General features: G+C 39.5%; 1 protein-coding gene across 1 annotated transcript; it reads left to right on the top strand.

The window, feature by feature from the left end:
• The first annotated feature begins 318 nt into the window (after window positions 1–318).
• LOC117531031 (synaptic vesicle membrane protein VAT-1 homolog) lies at window positions 319–25,700 on the top strand. Its single transcript, XM_034194037.1, is given in 8 exon segments — window positions 319–379; window positions 504–870; window positions 9,263–9,470; window positions 16,952–17,080; window positions 17,083–17,121; window positions 17,339–17,428; window positions 23,456–23,694; window positions 25,161–25,700. Coding segments are annotated over 7 exon segments (1,248 nt in total). The 5' UTR covers window positions 319–379; window positions 504–519; the 3' UTR covers window positions 25,353–25,700.
• Window positions 25,701–25,929: the final 229 nt, after the last annotated feature.

Below are 25,929 nucleotides of genomic sequence, written 5' to 3'. Positions count from 1 at the left end.
CATGTTTTACAACTGGCAAGGTTAAGATATTTCTTTTGTTTAGACCTTATCTGAGATCAACATCCATTGTTTACTGTTGCTACCAAATATCTGTAATTTCTCCAAAAATATTAGTCCTATCAACGTTCTGTTTTCATGGTATTCATCCTTACCCCAAATACATTTGCATACCAAACACAAAATATCAGCTCTCCCCAGTTTCTCCGTGATCAAAGTTAGACACACGTACACAGAGGCCACTTTGCTTTTAATATAATAGTTTATTATTATTATTGTGAAAATCCAAACAGGATTTTGCGTCTTGATTTTGCTGACTTGATGAGTTTGGCGCGCGCACAGAGGAAATAACGCAGCAGCAATCACCTAACAGCTGTCTTCAGTGAGTAAGACCAAGTTGATAAACTACAAAAAAAAAAAAAAAACCTCGCATTTAAACACTTTTAATGAGTGAATACTCATTTGTAAACTTTTCCTCAAATTTTCCATTCTTTTTTTTCCCACAGGACGTCCAAAGTGGTCATGTCTGGAGAAGAAGAAGCGGCCGCTCAGCAGAAGAAGAAGGAGCTCGAGGAGCCTCCGGCGGAGTCGGCGGGCGGCTCCGCCGAGCCGCAGACTCCTCTCTCCTACCGGGCCGTGGTGCTGACGGGGTATGGTGGCTGCGAAAAAGTGAAAATGCAGGTGAAAACTCAGCGCCAGCCGCAGCTGAAGGCGGGAGAGGTTCTGGTGCGCGTCAAAGCTTGTGGTCTGAACTTCGCCGACCTGCTGGGAAAACAGGGGCTGTACGACTCGCTGCCGCCGCCGCCCGTTACCATGGGGATGGAGGGAGCAGGGGTCATCGAAAGAGTCGGCGAGGAGGTGAAGGACAGGAAAGTGAGTACCTCTGCTTTCTGCTGGGTGCACTGGTTTTTATCCGCACCAGCTCAGTTTACTGTCATCTGAAATAACTCCTGATGTTTGGACTGAAACTCCTGCCAAACAGCTCTCCTAGTCTAAACATGGGCCACCAGATTATTTCTACCAGTCTTAGCGAAACAGATTGCATGCGTTTTCACTAGAAGGGCACTCGGAGTAGATACACGTCTGTGGTCAATTTACTGTTCTTTTTTTCGTTTTGAAGGGATTATTTCATTAATCACTTTTCAATCATTTGATCCTTCTTATTGACCTTTGATCCTGATTCTTGATTTGATCTGATCACTGAACTTTGAAGCTGTTTTATACAGATCACTCATCTTTGTTCCCGACCAGGCGTGTTGATCCTGATAACTCATCATCTTTAATCCCGATTATTCATCTTTGGACCTCACCAAGGGGGTTATGTTTTCAAAACTTTCTGTCTGTCTCTCCTGCAATTATGATCCTCCAATTAGGATCAAAGGAATCTGGGTCTAATGATCAGAGCCTGACCATTAATCCTTTTTAATCGTGATCCGGATATTTGCTCCTAATCACAGATCTTTGATCTGGGTTATTTATCTTTGGTCTGTCATCATGAGAGTTGTTCCCGATCACTTACCTTTTATGCTCATCACATTGACCCTGATCACTCTCCTTTCATCTTGATTACTTTGATCCTGATCACTCATCATTTTTTTTGGGTCTCAGTTTTCATTTCTGTCTGTTTCACTTTAATCTTGCAGTTAGGATCAAATGAATTGGGGTCTAACGATGAGATCCTGACAGATTGTGATCTGAATATTTGCTCCATTAAACCTAGTCACCCATCTTTGTGCCTACAGGGGTGGTGGCCAAGTGGTTAGTGTTCACTTGGTTTCAGTGTGGAAGGTTCCCTGTTCAAACCCCACTCCTGCCACATTGCTTCATGTAATGTAGAGTTGTTTCAGGAAGGGCATCCAGCGTTTAAAAAAAAAAAAAAAAAACCTGTGCCAAATCAACAAGCAGACTCACCTTGGCTGTGCTGACCCCGAGTGAAGACAAGGGAACAGTTGAAAAGACTTACTTTTCCTGATCTTTACTCCTGATTGTTCATCTTTGATCTTTCATTCTAAGAGTTGGTTATGATCAATCAACTTTCATCCGGTTCAGATTGATCCTAATCACTCTCTTTTCATCCTGATCACTTTGGTCTTGATCACTCATCATGTTTTTAAGCTTCACAAGGGAGGTTATGTTTTCATTGCTCTCTCTCTCTCTCACTCTCACTTTGATCCTTCAATTAGGTTCAAAGGAATCTAGGTCTAATGACTGGAGCCCAACCATTGATCTTTTTTCTTGAATCATGATTCTAATCTTTGCTATTGACTATTGAACCTGATCACTGATCTTTGATCTTGATCATTTGTCTTCGGTCCTTCATCATGAGAGTTGATCCTGCTTATCACCTTTCATCCTGATTACTTTGATCCTGCTCATTCATCTTTGGACCTCACCAGTGAGGTTATTTCTTCACTGTCTGTCTGTTTGTCTCTCTTGCTTTGATCCTATAATTAAGATTTAAAAATTGGATCCTCAGTTTTGATTCTGATTGCTAAATTAATCAGCATTCTTGATTGTAGGATCAAAAGAACAAAGTTCAGAGATCCAAGGCAAGATCCAATCCTTGATCTGAATTTTCACCAAAAAATGAAATTGGCTCTTGTTTGACCAAAGCACATGACACTGTCTCAGTTTAATGTGTCTGATGTGGAAAATCTTTAGATGGAGTCATTTTGCATTACCCCATTAAAACTAGAGCTACTTGTCTTCACTGTATTTTTTTATTTCAGTCTTCTACCTAACAGGATGGTTGATGTGTGGACCTTCTTGTCTGGGTGTCACACAACGTTCCATGCTATGACATTCCTTTCCTGTTTGTTTCCCAGGCTGACAAGTTATACGGGAATTGCTGTTGACTTGGCAGAAGAAAAATAAGAAACAACTATCAGGGTTTTTTTTTTTTTAAGAAGCTAGAACCTTTATTTACAGAAAGAGATCACAACGAATACAGCTGGGATAAAGGAAAATAAATGTAATATAACATATTTACTTTAATACCATTCAGGTTATTGCAAATGATACATTTGAAAAGGTTCCATAGTTTGAACAGTCCTCCTTGCGGTTTTTGAATGTCAACAACGTTTATCACATCAGTATGTTGATTGCACAGAAGATAGATTAGCAAGAATTATCAACATTTCCAAATGTGGATGTACCACTACTGTATTTATACTTCCTGACATTGTTACAGTGATAAAGTGCATCCTATCACAAGCCATGTTAAAGAAAATGCTAACTGAGGTTATTGGGTACAGTCTTGCATTTATGGTGAGTAACTGAATGTGTGATCAGACTACAGTTGATGCTTATTGTTTCACTACCGGTTCGTGTCAACCACAGTTACTGCTACACATTAGTATTGACTGTCATTGTGTGACTGCATATGCTAATGTTAAATGTTATGGTTGTCTGTCTTTCATAGCAGCCCATCAGAGGTCAACGTAACAATGCCCAGTACAAATAGTGGTACCTCCACTTCTGGACATCTGGTCATTCCCTGATGCAGACCATCTTTGAATTCAAATTTTTAAGTATACAAATAATGAATGTTTATAAGTGCAATCGTAAGAATATTTCATCTTTCACCAAATGAAATATTCTTTCCATTGCATGAATGAAAAAAACTTTCATTATTTGTTTTATATAACACCTAAAATAGATCCTTGTCATTTGATCTTTTATTATTTATGAACAAGAGAAAAGGGGCTTACATTTTGGTGTGCCTCACTGGTCCTTTAAGGTCAACAGGTTCCAAACAGTCCAACATGAACTTTAAATAGCAATACAATCCAAAATTGTTCATTATAACGGTAAACTCCTTTGCGTAAACTCCAAACATGACTATGTAGTCTGTACCTGATACAATGAACTGACTTCTTCATGTACAGACTGTCATCTGCTTTCCTCAGTCCAACGAAAAATCGTGACAGAAATTTGTCAAGCTTTTCATCTAACAGCGCTTCTACTTCAGCTAGAGACGTCCCAGTGAATACTGCAAATGCATCCAGATGGTTATGGCATGCTGGATTTGTTTTTTGTGTTAGAAGAAGAATGAGCACCATCTATACGCTCGTTCATATAGTCGTCTGTCACCAAAACAAACCCCGCCATGTTTGTCAAAGTTTGCAAGAGTGCTAGTGTGAGCACACAGTCCATCAATGCTTGATTTCTACATGCACGCAAATGCAATACGTCATGTTCTTACATTAAGGTGGTCGCTTCGTGCAATGGTGCAAAATGTATAGACCCAAAATTGCACGGTAAATGGCACAAAATTGCAAATGGGACAAATCGAATCAATGGCACCCTCAAATGACAAGGATCTATTTAGGGGTCATATAAAGAACAATAAATAGCATCAACTAAAAAGATGAAATATTTATATTTAACATAAGCCTTAGATCAAAACTAGTATTTATAATTGTGCCCGTTTTCAAAAAGAAAAAAATTCCAATTTAGCAACTATCAAAATGGTACCGTGTGATATAATAATAATATTTATTTATACAGCCTTTCCAATCAAACATACAAATTGGTTCACATAACAAAATTTCAAGAAAAAATACATATACAATGTAGTTATTAAAAAGCAAAATACCATAGGGAAAAATAGAAACTGTATAATCAAATTTAAAATATGAAATATTGGCCATCATTGACTGCAGTTAGCCAAGAACAGAGAAGTCATAAGTGTAGTTTTAAAATCCTAAATCAAACTACACTTCCTAACTTTATTTGTTAAACTGTTCCACACTCTGGGTGCTATTTTCCTAATGATGTGATGTCTGAACCAGCTCAGCCAAATAGGACGGATCACAACCATTCATTTATTTTGTGAGTCATTAATAAAATGTTTACATCTGTGCTCATGAGCATACAACCACTGAAGAGAAACTAGCAGGTTTATATGACCACATTTTGTATTTCTAGTCAAAGGCAATTGTATTTTGAAGAATCTGAAGACATCTCATATTCTTAGGATGTTAAAAAAAATTTAAATTACAATATTTGATTCTGCAGGCCACAAAAGGCGATCAATATATGATTATCAGTCACTGACAACACAAGTCTAATCCTTACAGTGTTGTGTAAGTGAAAATGGGCGTCTTAGCTACCTCTGTGAGGTCAAAGGTCAATGCTATATCAAAGATCCAGATTGAGTTAATTGATCAGCGATATCTCTGTCTATGACTGATAGTAATCAGCTGCCCTTCTCAGAGTTCAAACGTTAGCTCACTGTACCATAGTGCCTGTCTGTCATTCTTAGGGCTGAGGGGAAAATACCTAGTTAAGTGTTGTAAACATTAATGGGTAATGTATGAAATACCAGGAGTAAAGGTTATAAATCAACTTCATCTCAGCCTCTGAGCTATTAGTATCCTTCTCATTTCACATTCCCAATCCAAGTTTACCATTTTTACTATGATGATGATGATAATTTTAATTGTATAACACTTTCAGAAAAGAAATTTCAAAGTGCTCTCTGTGATGAAACAGAACAAACAAAGCAATAAATTATAAATTTACACTTAAGGAATTAAAATCCAGTACCAAATACAAACATATACATATATCTCAAATGGTTTAAAACCAAACCATTTATAAGAAACAGAAAATAAATCTTTAAGATGAACACACACACACCCCACCGCACACAAACTCATTAATATTCTGCTTGTTGTGATTAATGTCTTTATTCTTGACATTTGTGAGATTAATGCATTAATGGCTGCATTAACACATTTTATTTGTTTTTGTTGTTGTTTTACGATACTGTAACCAAAAGTCCAGCTTTCATTCTGCATGTAGTGTTAATTAACCAGCAAGTTTTACTTGTCTCTGCATTAAGCACAGTGCCACCATTTATGTCTCCCATTAGTAACCAGAAGGATGTTTTCCATATTTAGCACTAGCGTCAGATGCAACAACTAGAAGGGTACTAATTCTTTCTTATCTCAACCGTGAATTTGAATCAATGGTATGAAACACTGGCAGCAAGAGCAAATAACCACTGGACTAATTTATACAATCAATAAGCCTGATGTTTTTCAGCAAAAAGTAAAACAGCTCCACATGGAAGACTGTGAGAGATGTGGATTATGGTATAAGGCTCTGTTTCAGGTGTATTCCTGATCAACAATTGCATTCATAAATTTATTAAAAATACTAAAACTCAATTTTCCTCCACTAAACATATTCCATTTTATCAAACTGTGGTAAACAACTAAAGAAAATCGTTAAATGTTTTTTTATACAGACAGCGAATCTCTCCTTCTAGCATGGAAGATTCCATAAAGGTTCTGACTGGCCAATTGGCCTAATCAGGGTTACGCAATTTTGGTACAAAAATAAAAAATCCTGTGTAGGCCCTGAGATCCGTTGAGCCAGGTACCTGGACAGGATACTAGTCTGATGCAAGTTACTTAACCAGCGAGATGAAGTGTCAAGGACTTAGACGTTTAGTGTGACTGGGACATGAATCCAGGTCTACAGATTGGTAACCCAACTCCATATCCTGTTGATACCTGCTTTAAGAGCAAGACAAAATATTTTACAAATTAAACCAAGGTGGAGCATAATGTTGGGTCTCCACAAGTCAGGTCCTCCCTAGGAACAATCTCCTACAAATACATAGAATGACAAGCAACTATCCAATCTGTTATAGAAAAATATAAGACGCTTTGGGTCGTACAGACTTTACACAATTGAGATTGGCAGTCTTTTGTTCTAAAGATCCACCAGAACCTCACAACTGAAGGAACTGGAGACATCATCCACATTTAAGAGTGCTCTGTCACCAAGGAGGAAGCCATTCATATAAAACTGACAATTTAAAAAAGTTGTTTTTGTTGATGCCACTTTAAATATGCATGATTTATTGTACATAGACTTGACATCTGCAGTTAGTGCACATGTGAATTCTCCAGTTACTGCACAGCATGGCTCCAACATCAGAACAGGTGTATCAACTTAGAATCTTCCTGCTGGTAATGTCATGGTACTTTTAAATATCAGGTTAACAAAAAATAAAAAATGATGTAGTTTAACCAATAATATTTTTTGGGGCAGTTGTTGTAGGAACTTTTATTTGTAATTTGTCAGTTTAGTTTAGAATAAGTGTGCATTTGTCAAAATGGTATCATGTGGCTCTCCTATGTGTGTCTGTGTATATAATTTCAAACAGAAATGAACATGATGCTGCAGAGAAGGGCTCAACCTGTTTTTTCAGTGTGTTCTGTTATACTGTTTGACTGAAGCAGTGATGAGGTTCACCAGATGGGGACAGAAGGGGTATGACTGTAATAAGAGATGTAAACAGATGTGTTGTGGACAATCAGAGTCCAGTGGTGCCTCCAGAAGTATGACCCTCTAAAAAAACTGCTTTATCATATGTACATTTGCGTTTTGTTGTCACAGCAGCAGTGGTCAGAGACTTCAGACCCTGGCCCCTTTGGAATTGGAATGGATTCTAATCTACCAGATCCACATCTGGCTCATTTGTTCAGTTTAATATAGACCAGTGTAGGGACGTCCCCACTGCATAGAACACACTTTTCCCCTCCTCTCAAACTTTTTTTTTGTTTTGTTTCCTCTGTTGACAGCTGTGGCCAATTCTGACATTTGGGCCTTTTCATTTCAGTGGTGATAATCCTTTAAAAAATGTTACAGTCCCATGCTTATTTTTATTCCCTGATCAATAAGATCAACAGTTTTTACCCTTCATCCCCTCACGGAATCTGTATCATCACGATCTGCTTGCCGCTTTCTTTCTCCACATTAACCAGAAAACAGCTTGACCAATCAACTCAAAATGTTTAGGCCAGATGAGTATTGAAGCCTGTGTTATTTTTGGAATCAAAAAGTCAAAGGTTGACATTACTCAAGCATTTGTTTATACAACAGTTTATTGTGAACATAATATCTGCTAAATTTTATCCAGTTGTTACCAAACTTGGTAATTTTATGTAGCACACCTACAACAAGTCTCTTTGTAGTGAGGTGGTCAAAGGTCAGGGTCATGGGAATGTTTTTTGTAAGCATAAAATTTGCTTGTGACACAATAATATTTGCATTAGATGCCCAGTTGTTACACACCTGCTGCACGTTAGGTTACCCAACTGCAAAACCCTATTGGTTTTGAGGACAGGGTGTCAAAGGTCATGGTTACCGGAAACCTGTTTGTAACCACAAATTGCTTGTGATCATAGTAACCTCTAGACATGCAGTGTAGCTGGGAAATTTGGTATACATGTTATGTAGCTCAGCACCAAGAACCTTCAATTTTGCTCTGGGAGGGTCGTAGCTTAAGGTCACTGGAAGCTTATTTTTATTTTTTCATTTGAGTCTATCATAAAGCCACCAATATTTTAACTTTGGGCTGAGGGTAATGTCTGTTTTTGTCCTCTGTATGCACAGTAGCATCATTGCATGGTGATAAAAGAGGACGATTATAAAGTGATGTACTTCACACTTTTGTATCTGTATTTTTGTCCCTCTATGCATTGATGTTCTGTCCTCTATGCGCTGAGGGTGTTTGGGGTGGGTGCCTGTAACCAAGCCCAGTACACATGGTGAGAGCAGGCTACACTCTAGAAAGATCGCCTGTATTTTTCATGCTTCTCAGTCAGGTGTACATCAAAATGTGGCTTTTTTTTTCCTGCTGGCACACATTTGATAGCATTCTACAATATTTTCAGCTCCTGATATACTGCCAGAATATTTTCAGATGCCTCAGGACAGGTCGCTATGAACTTTACATAACTGTATTGCAGCATTTTTTAACTTGTGCATCCTGCAATTCTGAGTCCAACCATAAGGTTTAAAGTGTTTCATATAATCAAGTGTTCAAAAATGTTATCAACCCCAAAGGGAATGTGTCTAAATTAAAGCAACAATCTATTGTAGGTATGTTACGCTAGTGGAGATGGACAGTATCTTTATCTGTGAGGTGTTTGTTGTACGTCTGTTGTCAGAGTTTGTGTGCAGCCTCCGGAAATGGGTGTGGCTTAGCAACTCAAGTTGTTCTAACAGGAAGCACTGCAGCATTCATATCGGGTCAGACTTCTTTCCTGTGCCCTTCACTTTTTGGCACGTTCACAACACTGGTGAACTTTTGGCACACAACAAACCTCTGTGGAAGACCACAAAGCATTCCCATAAGCCTCCTCAGGCCCAGCTCATTCACAGATGTCGCAGATAAACCGATCAGTATGCTTTTTCAGCTTTTCCAATCTCCTTCTCTCTCTCTCTCCTCTCCCTTCCACAGGTGGGAGATCGTGTCATCATGATGAGCCGCCATGGCATGTGGCAGGAAATGGTGGTGGTACCTGTCGTACATACCTTCCCCATGCCAGAGTCAATGAGTTTTGAGGAAGGTGCCGCTTTGCCCATTAACTACATGACCGCCTACCTAATGTTGTTTGAGATGGCCAATGTCAGGCCAGGCAAGAGCATTCTCATCCACATGGCTGCCGGTAAAACTCTGACACATGCAGGACATAACAAAGAGCTGTATTTGTCATTTAGAACACCAAAATAAAGCAGTGAAATAACTCGTTAAAAAAACTATGTGTGTGTGGGGTGGGGTGGGTCCGGGGTGGGGGGATAAATATTTGAACACCCGCAATTTTGCAAGTTCTCCCCACTTAGAAATCATGGAGGGGTCTGAAATTTTCATCTTAGGTGCATGTCCACTGTGAGAGACTAATCTTAAAAAAAAAAATCCGGAAACTCAACCAATGCATGATTTTTTTAATAATTTATTTGTATGTTACTGCTTGCAATAAGTATTGATCCCCTACCAACCAGCAAGAATTCCTGGCTCACACATACCTGTTAATTTTTCTTTAAGAAGCCCTCTTATTCTGCACTCTTTACATGTATTAATTGCACCTGTTTGAACATGTTACCTGTATAAAAGACACCTGTTCACACACTCAATCAATCACACTCTAACCTGTCCACCATAGCCAAGACCAAAGAGCTGTCTAAGGAAACCAGGGACAAAACTGTAGACCTGCACATGGCTGGGATGGACTACAGGACAACAGGCAAGCAGCTTGGTAGAAGACAACAAATGTTATGATTATTTACTAGAAAGTGGAAGAAACAAAAGATGACTGTCAATCTAGCTCAGTCTGGGATTCCATGCAAGATCTCACTTTGTGGGGTAAGGATGATTCTGAGAAGCTCAGAACTTCACAGGAGGACCTGGTCAATGACCTGAAGAGAGTTGGGACCACAGTCACAAAGATTACATTAGTAACACATGATGCTGTCATGGTTTTAAAATCCTGCAGGGCAGCAAGTCCCCTGCTCAAGCCAGTACATGTCAGGCCCGTTTGAAGTTCCCCCTGGACCATCTGGATGATCCAGAGGAGGCATGGAGAAGGTCATGTGGTCAGATGAGACCAGAATAGAGCTTTTTGGAATCAACTCCACTTACCATGTTTAGAGGATGAGAACACCCCAAGAAAACCATCTCAACTGTGAAGCATGGGGTGGAAACATCATACTTTGGGGGTGCTCTTCTGCAAAGGGGACAGGATGACTGCAACCGTATTGAAGGGAGGTAGGATGGGGTCATGTATTGCGAGATTTTGGCAAACAACCTCCTTCCTCAGTAAGAGCATTGAAGATGGGTCATGGCTGGGTCTTCCAGCATGACAGTGACCCCAAACACACAGCCAGGGCAACTAAGGAGGGGCTCCGTAAGAAGCATTTCAAGGTCCTGGAGTGGCCTGGTCAGTCTCCAGACCTGGACTCAATAGAAAATCTTTGGAGGGAGCTGAAACTCCAAATCTGAAAGATCTAGAGAAAATCTGTATGGGGGAGTGGACCAAAATCCCTGCTGCAGTGTGTGAAAACCTGGTGAAAACTACAGGAAACGTTTGGCCTCTGTAATTGCAAACAAAGGCTACTGTAACAATATTAACATTGATTTTCACAGGTGTTCAAATACTTATTTGCATCAGTAACATACAATAAATCATTTAAAAATCATACATTGTGAGTTTCCGGATTTTTTTTTTTTTTTAGTTTATGGTCTCTCACAGTGGACATGCACCAGATGAAAATTTCAGACTCCTCCATGATTTCTAAGTGGGAGAACTTGCAAAACCACCAGGATGTTCAAATACTTATTTTCCTCACTGTAGTTGCTATCCAACAAACTCACCCAACTACCAGGATTAAGTCACCTATTGTTCCCCAAAATTAGTTTCTGTTCTCCCTTTTTTCCCATTCATTGTTCTTCTTCTTGTTTGGGCATATTGCATAAGGTTTATTTTTATGATAGAATGTTTGTCTCATTTGTTTTATTTATTTAGTTTTTTGTGCATGGATTGTTCAAATCACTGTGCTGCAAAATCCATACCACTAATGTTTGAAAGCCAAGGACTGGTTACATTTTTAGGGGTAATCCAGATGTGGATTTCCTTCATTTTCTATGATTCTTAGCTGTCAAGAGAATTGTTGTGACTCAAATGTCCATACCATGTAATGCCACTGAGAGGCATTGTTGTTTGCAACAGATTGAAAGAGTAACTTTACACTGCATCCTACTCTGTTTAAACTACTGGCAAATTTTAAGTAAAAAGTTATGTTGAGCACTTCACTTTTTCCACATTTTGTCATGTTATAACCTTATTCCAAAATGGAGCACATTCATTTTTTTCCCCCAAAAATTCTACTCACAACACCCCATAATGACAACATGAAAACATTTTCTTTTTGAAATATTCAAGGATTCAAAAGAATTTTATTGTCATATGCACATAGGAACATGTTCCCTGCACAATGAATTGTCTACTGCATTTAACCCATCCTAATTGCCAGTTAGGAGCAGAGGTCGCCTTTAGGTGCCCAGGGACCAGCTCCAGATGTACATCCCTGCCTAGGTCAACAGCAGGGCTGAGCAAACCATGACCGGCCTCATGACAACAGACGACACACACATAACACACAACACACATAAGCCGGCCCGGTACATGAACACATATAAAAAGCACACACAAGGTAAAACTGGGGAGAGAAAAACCTTCATAGCTGCTGCATTAAACCACACAGCAGCAATGCAGGAAAAAAAGCCCATCAGCACAAAAAAAAAAACAATGATCACACACAGACGAGAGACGACGAGATGATGACCAAGATTTGAAAAGTTCAGTTATCAGACAGAACACTCCGGAGGCAGTCTTTAGGCGCCGTCAGTGGCCTTGTTTGTCCATCCTGGAGGGAAAAGGGGCCCAGCCCTGAACAGTCCACTGTCCACAGTCAACGTCAGAGCTGGAGAAAGTAAGGGCGGGGGGAGACCAGGGTGTGAGGCTTAAGTTTTGTTCTTCTTCAGGAGGTTTTTATCACAGCGGCCTTGAAGTGCAGCTGTGTTTTGGGAAGCCGAATGAATATCCAGATTAGCAGACGCCTGAAAGATTCCACAGTCTGAAACAGAGTGGCTTTCAATACATCTGAATATAGGAGAGGAGATGTGGTCATTACTGACGATCAAAGCGATTTTCCAGTGCAGCCATCCTCCCAGAGATGGTTTCCAACGTGCGGTTAACACCCGCCGACTGAGCTGACACTGCCCTTCCAATCGAATCAATCATGTGGGGCAGCCTGGACGGGCCAATTATTGCCGCTTCCACCTTCTTAATTTTCCAGTAAACCAGCGCTATGCCCGCTCCACACAGCAGAAAGCCGGTCACCACCGAGCCAAATATATACACATCTTCGACGTCCTCCACAGACAGCGTGTAAAGGCACATGACCTGCCATTTCCTCCAACTGTCCATCACGTAGCCCATCACATGCATCCCAGCAGGACAGGTCGGGTCCTCCGCCCCCGAGTGTCAGTGTAGAAAAAATAGTGTCAATTGCATTCAGAGACCACTTTAACAAATCCAAATTTTAGCAAAGTTATGAAAAATAAAAAGTATAAAATCACTCACTTACCAACAGTACTTTGTTGATGTACCTTTGGCAGCAATTACAGCCTCATTTCTTCTTGAATATGATGCCACAAGCTTGGTGCACCTATATTTGGGCAGTTTTGCACATTCCTCTTAGCAGACCTACCAGTGGTTAGAAAAAGCCAGCCTAAAGGACAGCACAGAGGCTCTGATCATGGCAGCAAAGAACAAACCCTAAGCATCAGATCCACAGAGTCAGGCGTCTACCACAGCCGACAGGACACAAGTTGGAGGCTGTGCAAATGTGCCCCAGTGACAGTTAAGCATATAGTAGCAGAATGTAAGCTGGGACAGCGTATGCTGAGAGGCACAATCATTTCTCGTGAATCATGTACAGGAGTATCTGTGCTGCATATAGATTAGAAGTCCCCAAGTCCCGATAGGAGACACCACCAAAGGTGGTTGAGAATGACAGGGTAAGGTCCTGTGGGACTTCAAATTCAAGACTGACAAGCAGCTGCTGGCCAACCAACCAGACATAGTGTGGTGGACAAGGGAAAGAAGACAGCAGTTGTGATTGATGTAGAAATCCCAGCTGATAGCAACATCAGAAAGGAGTATAAGAAAATAGAGAAGTACCAAGGGCTGAAGGAGCAACTGGAGCAGATGTGGAAGGTAAAGTCCAAAGTGGTCGCAGTGGTAATAGGAGCACTCAGAGCTGTAACCACCACATTGGAAGAGTGGCTCCAGCAGATTCCAGGCACAAAGTCAGAGGTCTCTGTCCAGAAGAGTGGAGTCCTATGAACAGTTAAGATATTGCGCAGAACCCTCAAAGTCCCAGGCCTCTCGTAGAGGACCCGAGCGTGAGGAACACATATACCACCCTACTCAGGGGGGCTGAGAGGGAGATTCTTATTTTTTATATATATATATATATATATATATATATATATATAATATAGACATATCATCACAAAAGCTTTACTACTACTGATATGTAAAACATGCAAGGCAACTAGTAAGGCATTTTGTGAGTTTGGGCACTGACGTCTAATTTGTCCATTTTATTTATTCTTTTTTTTTTTTCTTCTGTGAATGTTCTCCAAAATGTATATTCCCATGAGCTGCAAAAATCACATAATACTCTGCTGGAACAATGGGAAAACAAAACTTGTGCAAGGTTTTGATGAGAAACTCATGGATTTGCGGTGACAAATATGTTAGCAGTGTAATGTTCAGTTTAATTTGAATGTAGGATTGAGCAATGTTTGTGTTGGGGTGTGACATTTTTCAAACCAGTAAAGTTTTTATTGCTTTTTTTTTTGCCGCTTTGCTTTCTAAAAGGCTGCATTACATTGATGAGTGTGCAGCAGTCAGCTGACCTGAATGAATCAGAATGTGGTCAGGGTTATGAATAAGGCAGTGGTTACCTTCCCCAGACAACCATCATTTCAAAAACACTTGTGTGGTTCCAAATCCTGGTTTCTGGGCCAATAATGACCTAAATAGGCAAATATTTTAAAAGCCATGCTGTCTATGAAAGAAAATAGCCTGACTTCATTCAAAGTAAAGACATACAAGTTTTTTACAAGAGGATTATGCAGAAACTTTCAAACGGTTACTTTCGGAAAATGTAAAATTACCTTAAGAAACTGATAGGGTGGGTTTTTTCAAAGGATTAAAAGTTGTTTTACTGTGACGTGAAAATTAATAAGACACTGTTTAAGTGCTTTTATATTACGGCTGAGTGGATCCTTGTCATTTGATTGGTGCTTTGTATGTCACGTGACATGGATTATTTGTCTCATTTGTGTCATTACATTTAGAGTGCCAATTTGGTTCCATACGTTGGGCACCATTGCACTCGCACACCTCGCGCAACATGCTCACACACACACAAAACAAATCCACTGCTGCAGAGCTGTTAGGAGGAAGTTAGAATGCAAGGCTGGACTAATTTCTGACGTGATTTTTTTTTTTTTTTTTTTCACTGCAGTGAGGAAGTACACAGTTTTTGTTTTGTTTTGGTTTTTTTATGGAAGTCACGTGTGCACAAGCACTGTCCCACTTGTGTGAGCTGTGCGCGCGTGCGGTCACACAAGTGGGAGGGCGCTTAGCTTTAAAACAAACATGGCAGAGTTTGTGTTCCTGATGGATGGACCATTTCTTCTAAAACACACACACACACACACAAAATCCACTCCACAGTAAGCCGTCTGGAGCCACGAAGAGCTACACATCCACAATTTAGACTCCTATTTAAAGTTCAGTGCACTGAAAAAAATGATACTTTGGATCAACTTTAAAAAAATAATGTAATTTGTTACAGCTATTTTTGTTGTTGTTGTTTTTCACAGTGTGTATTTATGATTTAGTAAATTGATTCCAGCAGATTTAAACTGGAAACCACAATTTTCAATTAGACCAAAGTAAATAAGTACTTTGAATGAAGTGCATTGATGTTTCACTTTTTCATTGTGTTGGACTTTAACCTCAAAATGTAAGTCCCTTTTCTGTTGTTTATAAATTAGTAAAATATCAAATGACAAGGATCTATTTTAGCCGTTATATGAAACAATTTTTTTACATTCTTGCAATGGAATGAATATTTAATGGGGTGGAAGCTGAAACGTACATTCCAGCTTTCACCTCATGAAATATTCCTTCCATTGAACTCATGAGCATTCATTATTTGTATAATATGTTATATTGTTATATGCCTTTTTAAGCAGGTATCTTAAAGAGGTTTTTACATTTGTGCCCTAAACACAAACTGAGGTCATGCATCCACTCAACTTTTTTTGTTTGTTGCATTAAGTGTAAAGTAACTGCTGCTGGGTACACCTCCTCTCCTGTCGGAGAGGCACCATCTCTCCTTCTGACTCACCCAAACCGTGTGGGCATGTTGTACAGAGTGCAAACTGGCTTAGTCAGCGTGTCATCGCACATCAAGCAGCATTCAAGATACAGGCTTTTGTGACATCATAAAAGGCTAACATGAGCTGGTTCACTGCTAAATTTTAAGTAAGAAGTTTTGATGAAGAGTCATAGAAATTGTGGGACTTTAATGATGCTCAGCATGAAATGCCAACCATATTTTAGTGGAAGGTTAAAAACTTCAGTAGTTGTTTCTTTAAAGTAGACCTGCATTGAAATAAATGGTCAGATTTCAGAAAGAAATAGCTGATATGTATTTATAAGACCCTTATGAATGCAGTAAAGTAAATCTGCAAGCCCAAATTTGTAATTCAGCGGAGAAATCTTCATTTAAAATGACAACTTTGCAGCTAAAATTTGGCCCTCAGCGAAAACTGTTTCTACATCCAGGTCATTGCAGTGATGTCCGGCAGAAGACGGAGCGTCCCACCTTCAGTCCGATACCCGCATTGAATTAATTTTATCTGTTAGTAATGTTACTGTTATACACATCCTGGTTTCAGCATCCAAAGTAAGCTGCAATGAATGTGAGATACAGCTCTGCATGCTCAGATCAGCGAAGAACAAAAAGTATTCCAGGAAAACAACTGTCTTGTGTTGTTGTCAAGTTTAGAAAAACATCCCATCCAACTCTATATGTGCATGTACCATATTTTATTCTGCAATACATAATACGCCCCTCTTCTGTATGTGCCTTCAGTGCAGCATGCTGCTGGACTCTCAGCATTTTTCTTTAAGCGCTGCACTCTACTTTAAGCCATACTGCAGGCGCGCACATAACTGATAATGTGCTGAATTTATTATGAATCCTCTGATTCATTGCAGCTCAGCAAAACGGTCATGAGTCAGTTTTCAGTTGGTATGTGGTGCATTTAAGGATGTAGCCTGTGTTGGCGCAACATTTTAGTCATTTGTGTGTTGACATTTTGAAGCCAGTGTCACTCGATACATTCCATTTAGACAGATAATTCAGTGCTAATGTTTATTTTTCGTGATTAAATCATATTAAGTGAGCAATCAGGCAGATGGAGTCATTGCTAAACAAAGGAAATTTCCTGCATTTGCAGCTGGTTTCATTTCCATCTGTGCTGGTATCTGTGTAATTGCAGGTGGTGTGGGTATCGCTGCTACGCAGCTATGTCAGACAGTCCAGGATGTGACTGTTTTTGGGACGGCATCGGCCTCCAAACATGAGGTCATTTCCAAAGGTGGAGTAACTCACCCCATCGACTACCGCACCAAGATTACGTAGCAGAAATCCGCAAAATCAGTCCAAAAGGTGAGAAAATACACCTTTATATAGGATTATCCAAGATTGGTTGTTGTCTGCAATAGAAACCTTTAAATTTGCAAAATTTCCACATTGCAGGATGACCAAGCTATGTAATTTAAAGAGTGCACTCCAGTTACATCCCATTGTTAAAATGCTTAAATATCAAGGGGGCACAGTCTTAACTTTTTTTTTTTTTTTTGTCTGTCTTATTGTGTCTTCACAGGAGTGGACATAGTCCTCGACCCACTAGGTGGCTCAGACACTCAAAAAGGTTTTAATATGTTGAAACCTTTGGGCACACTTGTAGTGTTCGGTAAGACCCATCATGTGGAAACACTGATGTTTCAGCCATTTGTGAAGTTTGTCTTAACATGTTAGTAGTTTACATCTATTATCCTGGAATTTTAAGCTTAATTAAAATAACTTGAATTTAAAAGATCTTGTTAATTAATGAATGGATTGATGGATAATTGGTTTTGGTGTCACCTGCAAGCTTCTCTTTCCCTTCTGCATTGCATCACAATGAGCTGAACGATAGGTGTTCAGCTAGAATTATTTACATTCTGTCAAGTTAACTGGAACTCCTGTCATTAAGAGGCGATATGATCGAACTATACAAAGTAGCCAGAGGAAAAATACAACCCAGAAGTAACATTAGAACTTTTACTTTATAGAAAAGAATCTAGCACAAGAACCAGTAGACATAAAAAAAATTTACAAGGACAGACCGATCATGACTCAACCTTGGAAACAAAAAAACCCAACAAATTTTTCTTCTGGACCATAAGTACTGGAGCACCCTTTAACAAAATATAGTGAATGCCCCCATCAGGCACTCTTTTGAATGCAAATTGGACAAACAGTCCCATTAAATGGAACTGTCTCATGAGAGCAACAGATCTGTGCGTGTCACAAATAGTCAGTTGGTGTTAGCCACAAAGACCTGGAACTAGAGTCTGAAGAAGCCCAGGCAGTCATAAGCAGACCTCCTAATTAAGTTTGTTTGGGGTGATTTCACTGCAGTTGAATTTTAAATCAGGAACTCCAGACATTTTCAAGAAGAATATTTAATTAGAAACTAGAGCACCACGCTCATAGAGCGCGAACCTCCACCAACACTTTCCAATTCCACAAATTTTTACCTTGGAAAAGATTTTCCAAGTGGCTTTTTGTAACTTAAATTAGATGTGATCAAATGTCAGGAGTTACGTATTTAGTTAATGCAGTTGAATCAAAGTTGTTGTTGTTTTTTTTTTTTGTCATGTCAGCTTTTTTCCCCAACTTTTTTTGTTTCTGAATTTTTTTATTCATTTATTTATTTTTTTGGATAATTTTCACAGGACATCGGTTATCTCTGCTATGCACTTGGTTTCCGACTGATAACTGGAAGATAGACAAACAGGCAGAAAGTCGGAACCTCCATCCAAGTTTGGTGGTGTAGGTACAACTCCTGGCAATAATTATGGAATCACCGGCCTCGGAGGATGTTCATTCAGTTGTTTAATTTTGTAGAAAAAAAGCAGATCACAGACATGACACAAAACTAAAGTCATTTCAAATGGCAACTTTCTGGCTTTAAGAAACACTATAAGAAATCAAGGAAAAAAAATTGTGGCAGTCAGTAACGGTTACTTTTTTAGACCAAGCAAAGGGAAAAAAATATGGACTCACTCAGTTCTGAGGAATAAATTATGTAATCACCCTGTAAATTTTCATCCCCAAAACTAACACCTGCATCAAATCAGATCTGCTCATTAGTCTGCATCTAAAAAGGAGTGATCACACCTTGGAGAGCTGTTGCACCAAGTGGACTGACATGAATCATGGCTCCAACACGAGAGATGTCAATTGAAACAAAGGAGAGGATTATCAAACTCTTAAAAGAGGGTAAATCATCACGCAATGTTGCAAAAGATGTTGGTTGTTCACAGTCAGCTGTGTCTAAACTCTGGACCAAATACAAATAACATGGGAAGGTTGTTAAAGGCAAACATACTGGTAGACCAAGGAAGACATCAAAGCGTCAAGACAGAAAACTTAAAGCAATATGTCTCAAAAATCAAAAATGCACAACAAAACAAAACTGTGACCAAACTGTAAGAAACCGCCTAAAGGAAATGGGATTTACATACAGAAAAGCTAAACGAAAGCCATCATTAACACCTAAACAGAAAAAAACAAGGTTACAATGGGCTAAGGAAAAACAATCGTGGACTGTGGATGACTGGATGAAAGTCATATTCAGTGATGAATCTCGAATCTGCATGATGCTGGAACTTTTGTTTGGGATTTATAAAGATGACTGCCTGAAGAGAACATGTAAATTTCCACAGTCATTGATGATATGGGGCTGCATGTCAGGTAAAGGCACTGGGGAGATGGCTGTCATTACATCATCAATAAATGCACAAGTTTACGTTGATATTTTGGACACTTTTCTTATCCCATCAATTGAAAGGATGTTTGGGGATGATGAAATCATTTTTCAAGATGATAATGCATCTTGCCATAGAGCAAAAACTGTGAAAACATTCCTTGCAGAAAGACACATAGGGTCAATGTCATGGCCTGCAAATAATCCGGATCTTAATCCAATTGAAAATCTTTGGTGGAAGTTGAAGAAAATGGTCCATGACAAGGCTCCGACCTGCAAAGCTGATCTGGCAACAGCAATCAGAGAAAGTTGGAGCCAGATTGATGAAGAGTACTGTTTGTCACTCATTAAGTCCATGCCTCAGAGACTGCAAGCTGTTACAAAAGCCAGAGGTGGTGCAACAAAATACTAGTGATGTGTTGGAGCGTTCTTTTGTTTTTCATGATTCCATAATTTTTTCCTCAGAATTGAGTGATTCCATATTTTTTTCCCTCTGCTTGGTCTAAAAAAGTAACCATTACTGACTGCCACATTTTTTTCTTGATTTCTTATAGTGTTTCTTAAAGCCAGAAAGTTGCCTTTTGAAATGACTTTAGTTTTGTGTCATGTCTGTGATCTGCTTTTTTCCTGCAAAATTAAACAACTGAATGAACATCCTCCGAGGCCGGTGATTCCATAATTTTTGCCAGGGGTTGTAAATCCATAACAGAAAAATGAGTGATTGAGATATAATGCAAAATGTACACCAAATGGTCTTTTCAGTATTAAATTAACAGGAAATAACATGCGCTAATGTGTTGCTTACATAAGATGATGATCCAATTTATTAAATTGTAAGAAACAGTGGACAATGATAACATGGACGTCAGCAGATACTGGTAATGGTTTTGTTTTGTACAACCCCTGGCAAAAATTATGGAATCACCGGCCTCGGAGGATGTTCATTCAGTTGTTTAATTTTGTAGAAAAAAAGCAGATCACAGACATGACACAAAACTAAAGTCATTTCAAATGGCAACTTTCTGGCTTTAAGAAACACTATAAGAAATCAAGAAAAAAAGATTGTGGCAGTCAGTAACAGTTACTTTTTTAGACCAGGCAGAGGAAAAAAATATGGAATCACTCAATTCTGAGGAAAAAATTATGGAATCACCCTGTAACTTTTCATCCCCAAAACTAACACCTGCATCATATCAGATCTACTCGTTAGTCTGGATCTAAAAATGAGTGATCACACCTTGGAGAGCTGTTGCACCAAGTGGACTGACATGAATCATGGCTCCAACACGAGAGATGTCAATTGAAACAAAGGAGAGGATTATCAAACTCTTAAAAGAGAGTAAATCATCACGCAGTGTTGCAAAAGATGTTGGTTGTTCACAGTCAGCTGTGTCTAAACTCTGGACCAAATACAAACAACATGGGAAGGTTGTTAAAGGCAAACATACTGGTAGACCAAGGAAGACATCAAAGCGTCAAGACAGAAAACTTAAAGCAATATGTCTCAAAAATTGAAAAATGTACAACAAAACAAATGAGGAACGAATGGGAGGAAACTGGAGTCAACGTCTGTGACCGAACTGTAAGAAACCGCCTAAAGGAAATGGGATTTACATACAGAAAAGCTAAACGAAAGGCATCATTAACACCTAAACAGAAAAAACAAGGTTACAATGGGCTAAGGAAAAGCAATTGTGGACTGTGGATGACTGGATGAAAGTCATATTCAGTGATGAATCTCGAATCTGCATTGGGCAAGGTGATGATGCTGGAACTTTTGTTTGGTGCCTTTCCAATGAGATTTATAAAGATGACTGCCTGAAGAGAACATGTAAATTTCCACAGTCATTGATGATATGGGGCTGCATGTCAGGTAAAGGCACTGGAGAGATGGCTGTCATTACATCATCAATAAATGCACAAGTTTATGTTGATATTTTGGACAATTGAAAGGATGTTTGGGGATGATGAAATCATTTTTCAAGATGATAATGCATCTTGCCATAGAGCAAAAACTGCAAAAACATTCCTTGCAAAAAAGACACATAGGGTCAATGTCATGGCATAGGGTCAATGCCAATGAGCAGATCTGATTTGATGCAGGTGTTAATTTGGGGGATGAAAATTTACAGGGTGATTCCATAATTTTTTCCTCAGAATTGAGTGATTCCATATTTTTTTCATCTGCTTGGTCTAAAAAAGTAACCGTTACTGGCTGCCACAATCTTTTTTTCTTGATTTCTTATAGTGTTTCTTAAAGCCAGAAAGTTTCCATTTGAAATTACTTTAGTTTTGTGTCATGTCTGTGATCTGCTTTTTTTCTACAAAATTAAACAACTGAATGAACATCCTCTGAGGCCGGTGATTCCATAATTTTTGCCAGGGGTTGTAGACTGTTCTCTGCAGCTTTTGTCATTCACTGTCAGACTAGTAAGTCCCTTTGGCTGCTCCCTTGTTTTCTCTTGGGTTCGCCACAGCAGATGCAAGGTGGATCTGCATGTTGATTTGGCTCAAGTTCCTGACGCAGCTCCATATTACATGGGGAAATGTCGCAGAGGTGGGGTTTGAACCAGGAAATTTCTGCGCTGAAACCAAGCACACTAACCACTTGGCCACCGCCCCTGCATTAACTTTCAGACTAAACTGACAATAACAGAATAAACCCAGAGTGTGGGTTCCACCATGGATTTCTAGATGTTCAGACTATGGATGTTATGAAAGGCTGATGGCTGAGTTGGAAAAAGGGGAGCATTCCAAGCTATAAGAACTGCATAGACTGTACCTGGGTAGTTTCTGTTAACTTGTGAAAAAGGTGACCAAAGCCAGCATGACGTCCCAACAAAATTATGTTATTTTTGAACATCCCCAAAGCTCTATGGCTGCATCCGAATGCCATGATATCAGATCGAAAAGACTAGGTTTCCACTAAGACAAAGTATATGCTATTGTACATTTCCCGATGTCTTAGCTGATTGGCTTCATTCCTTGTTGGCTTGTCTCATCTTAGGATAAGTTTTGAGAGTACAAAAATGTATCTTGCAAATAATTTGACACCAAAATTAAGAGCGTTCTACCAGTGGTTTCTGATGTATGGTTTAGGGCCCCTTCACATATAACATGATTGACGCCGACTAGCGCACCAAGGAGGAATTGAATGCCATTTGTGAAAAAACGAAGCTGCATTCAACGCCTCTTACACCTGTCGCTACAATTATTCGTGCACACCAGCGGCTGAAAGACAGAGTGCCCTGTGAGAGACTGTTCGATCCCTCTCATGGCAGGTGTCGTCCAAATTCCAGGTGACACACAAACACGGCTCACTGGGCACTTAGAAAATGTGTGGCCATTTGCACAGTCAGCACGAAAATAGTGAGAAGACAATCACTTTCGAGCTGGATGTGAAATTTGTCTAAGTGCCCCCACGGCCAACACACGTGGTGTGCATGTGTATCGCACGTGCACCGTGTCACGCCCCCCTCCCCCAAAACACATGTGGCGTACCTCTTTCACACGCGCACGAGCATGCATAAAACTGTCGCCGATGTGTTGTGCACGACTGTGCATCTGTCACGACAGCAGGTGGAATATTTTATGTTTGGTTTCATCTGGTTTCTGCGTCTTTCGTGTTATGTGTGAAGGGGCCCATAACGTTGGTTTGGTTGGTGAATTATTTGGTTTGGTACACAGGTACTGCAAGAGAAACAAAATTTCTGATTTTAATATGTTGTCTAGTTGAATGTAATGTAATTCTTTGCTTAATGAACACTGTAAGCAGCTGCAGCCATGAACCTGATTTTTCTATGAGAAATTCATTAATATCTTAAAAATGTCTTAAAATGAAATGTCTTTAAAAAATTGTTCACTGTGTACTGTCACTGTTTCTCTCCTCTGGCAAAATAATTTTCTTCAGGATAAATAAAGTTGATCTTATTCTTATTAAAAACATTTTGTTCTGCCTCATTCCAGGTGCAGCCAACATTGTGACGGGCCAGAAGAAGAACATACTGGCCGTGGCTAAGACCTGGTACAACCAGCTGTCTCTCAGTGCCTTGAAACTGATGCAGGCCAATAAGTCCATTGGCGGCTTCCACCTGGGCTACATCACTGATGACCAGCTCATGCAGAGGACTATGGCCGCACTGCTGGAGCTCTACACACAGGGAAAGATCAAACCCCACATTGACGCTTGCTACCACTTTGAAGAGGTCAGTTTGCATGTCTTAAGGCTAAAATGTTTACAGCAATACTTTATGAAATGTTTGGCATCAGATCCGATCTGGTTTGTGTACTTTTGTGAGTTTCAAGGCAATCTTGTCCTAATGAGGGCTGAGGTATGGTCAGGGTGTAGCTGATGTATGGATTAGTGTGTTGATCTTGATGTTGCAAATTGAAGATGATAATAACAGTTGATTGATTGAATTAATGCAACAATCAGTAACCCATGAGTTATAATTTAAATTTAAATGATTCCAGTTCAAATATTAAAAGTAGACTTACTTTGTTTATTCTGCATTGATTTGATAAGGTGTTGTATAAATAAATTTAAGATTGTTTATTTTTAGGTGTGTGTTTATAGTGATTCAGACAGAATGTGCGTGTAGTACTGCTAAAATGATTCTTTAAAGACAGAAATTGTCTAATTATTCTGATAATCACTTACTTGATATAAATGGTTTATCAAATAGAAATGCCAAACATCATGGTTCCAACATTTAAATTTTGAGTATTTCCTAATTTTTTTTTTTATCGTTGTCAATGGACATTTTGGATTGTTAGACAAATAAAGGCAGCATGAACTTGTAAAGCTGAGATGGACACCAAGCTGTTATTAGAGTAGATAATGAAAATGATGCTTGCAGCATTTATATCCACTGTAACGGACAGGAAGTCCACTGGAGTCTGTCTTGCATCAAAACTCCAACTGGTGTTTTTGTCCTTGCTATCACTTGTGCTGTTGATGAGCAATCCTCTCCCTAATAGACTCAACAGCTGTTGCTAGGTGACCGTCTAAATTGATGTTGCATCAGTTGTTAATGGGTAAATTGGTTTTGGCTTTATGTCGCTGGTTTTCACCGACGGCAGTTCATTAATCAGCTTCCTTATTTGGCCTGTTGAGTAACTAGTGCTGGTACATTCAGACCAAACCACTGACCATACTGGTCCAGGACCAGACCCAAATAATGCAAAAAAAAAAAAAAAAAACTAATATATTACCATGTTAGTGGTCAAAAACAACTCAGAACTCTGTAACCGCTGAAGATAGACTTTAGATGCCCTGCTTAAATTGCTCAGAGACCCCACATTTCTATGATGTATGAATGTTTTGACCTTTGACCCCAGTAAAATCACCCCTTGGTGTATTTCACTTACCACTGAGGCTAGACGTAGTACTGCAGTACTTTGATACAAAAAAATATATTAATAATGTACAACCAGCCCAAAAATATGCACGTGGGGCAACGGTTTGTGATGTCACAAACATTTGTTTGGTTAGGTTATCTTTTACGTGGGGAAATCTGCTTCCCCTGCTAGCTGGTGGAAATTCTTTACTTCTCTCCGGCAAGCTTTTTCATTGACTGAGTGGTCTTTGATTTTAAAGGAGAGCTTTTTACCCTGTTATGATTTAAAAAAAAATTCTGTGCACACCATTTCGGCTTGTGTCCTTTCTCAGGTGGGCGACGCCATGAGGCGCATGCATGAACGCCAAAACATTGGGAAGATTATCCTTCTTCCTGAACCCAAGAAGGAGGAAGAAAAGGCCAAGTCCAATCCTGAGCCTGCCGGCAGTGACAACAAAGCAGAAGCTGCCGTGCAAGTGAAGAAAGAAGAGGCTGCAGAGGAAGTGAAAACGGAAAAGGATTGAGTAAGAGTGTTGAGCACTTCCTCCTCGAGTGTCTCTACTGTTCAGCTGTTTAGGAAGAGTTTGGTTGTCCGCATTTTCAGATATCTTGAATTGAGAGCGGTGGTGCATTGTGACGGCATTATTTCTATGCAGCGTTTCTGTTTCTATGCAGTTTAAATAAAAATGTATTGTGTCACATCACCCAAAGGAGTCGTCTCAAGCTCAAAGGACACACCCATTTTGTCTCCCATTGTCCTGTCGCTAATGGTGTTCAAACCACTTTATCCCACAGCAATTCAACGCATCACAGAGCTGTTATACTCAGTGTTTCTAAATAAAGCACTGTGGGGGAACAGTGTTAGCCACCTGAATGAAGCATGGAGTCTTTTAAATCGCCATGTTGTCTACATTGTGATTTTGACACACTTGGGACACTCAGCACAAGTTCTGTCTCATAATGGATTACAGGTGCAACAAAACACTGAAACTGCAAAACTACAATATTTGTGTGTTGTCAGAACCTTTGACATTTGCAACATTGATTACAAATTTGATTTTTCATGTTCAGATGTTTGTTTTTAATGTGATTGTGTTAAAC

The sequence above is a fragment of the Thalassophryne amazonica genome, chromosome 18 (genome assembly GCF_902500255.1).
Source record: "Thalassophryne amazonica chromosome 18, fThaAma1.1, whole genome shotgun sequence".
Taxonomy (NCBI): domain Eukaryota; kingdom Metazoa; phylum Chordata; class Actinopteri; order Batrachoidiformes; family Batrachoididae; genus Thalassophryne; species Thalassophryne amazonica.
Note: the sequence above shows the minus strand (reverse complement) of the source record. Positions and strands in the feature narration are given on the sequence as shown.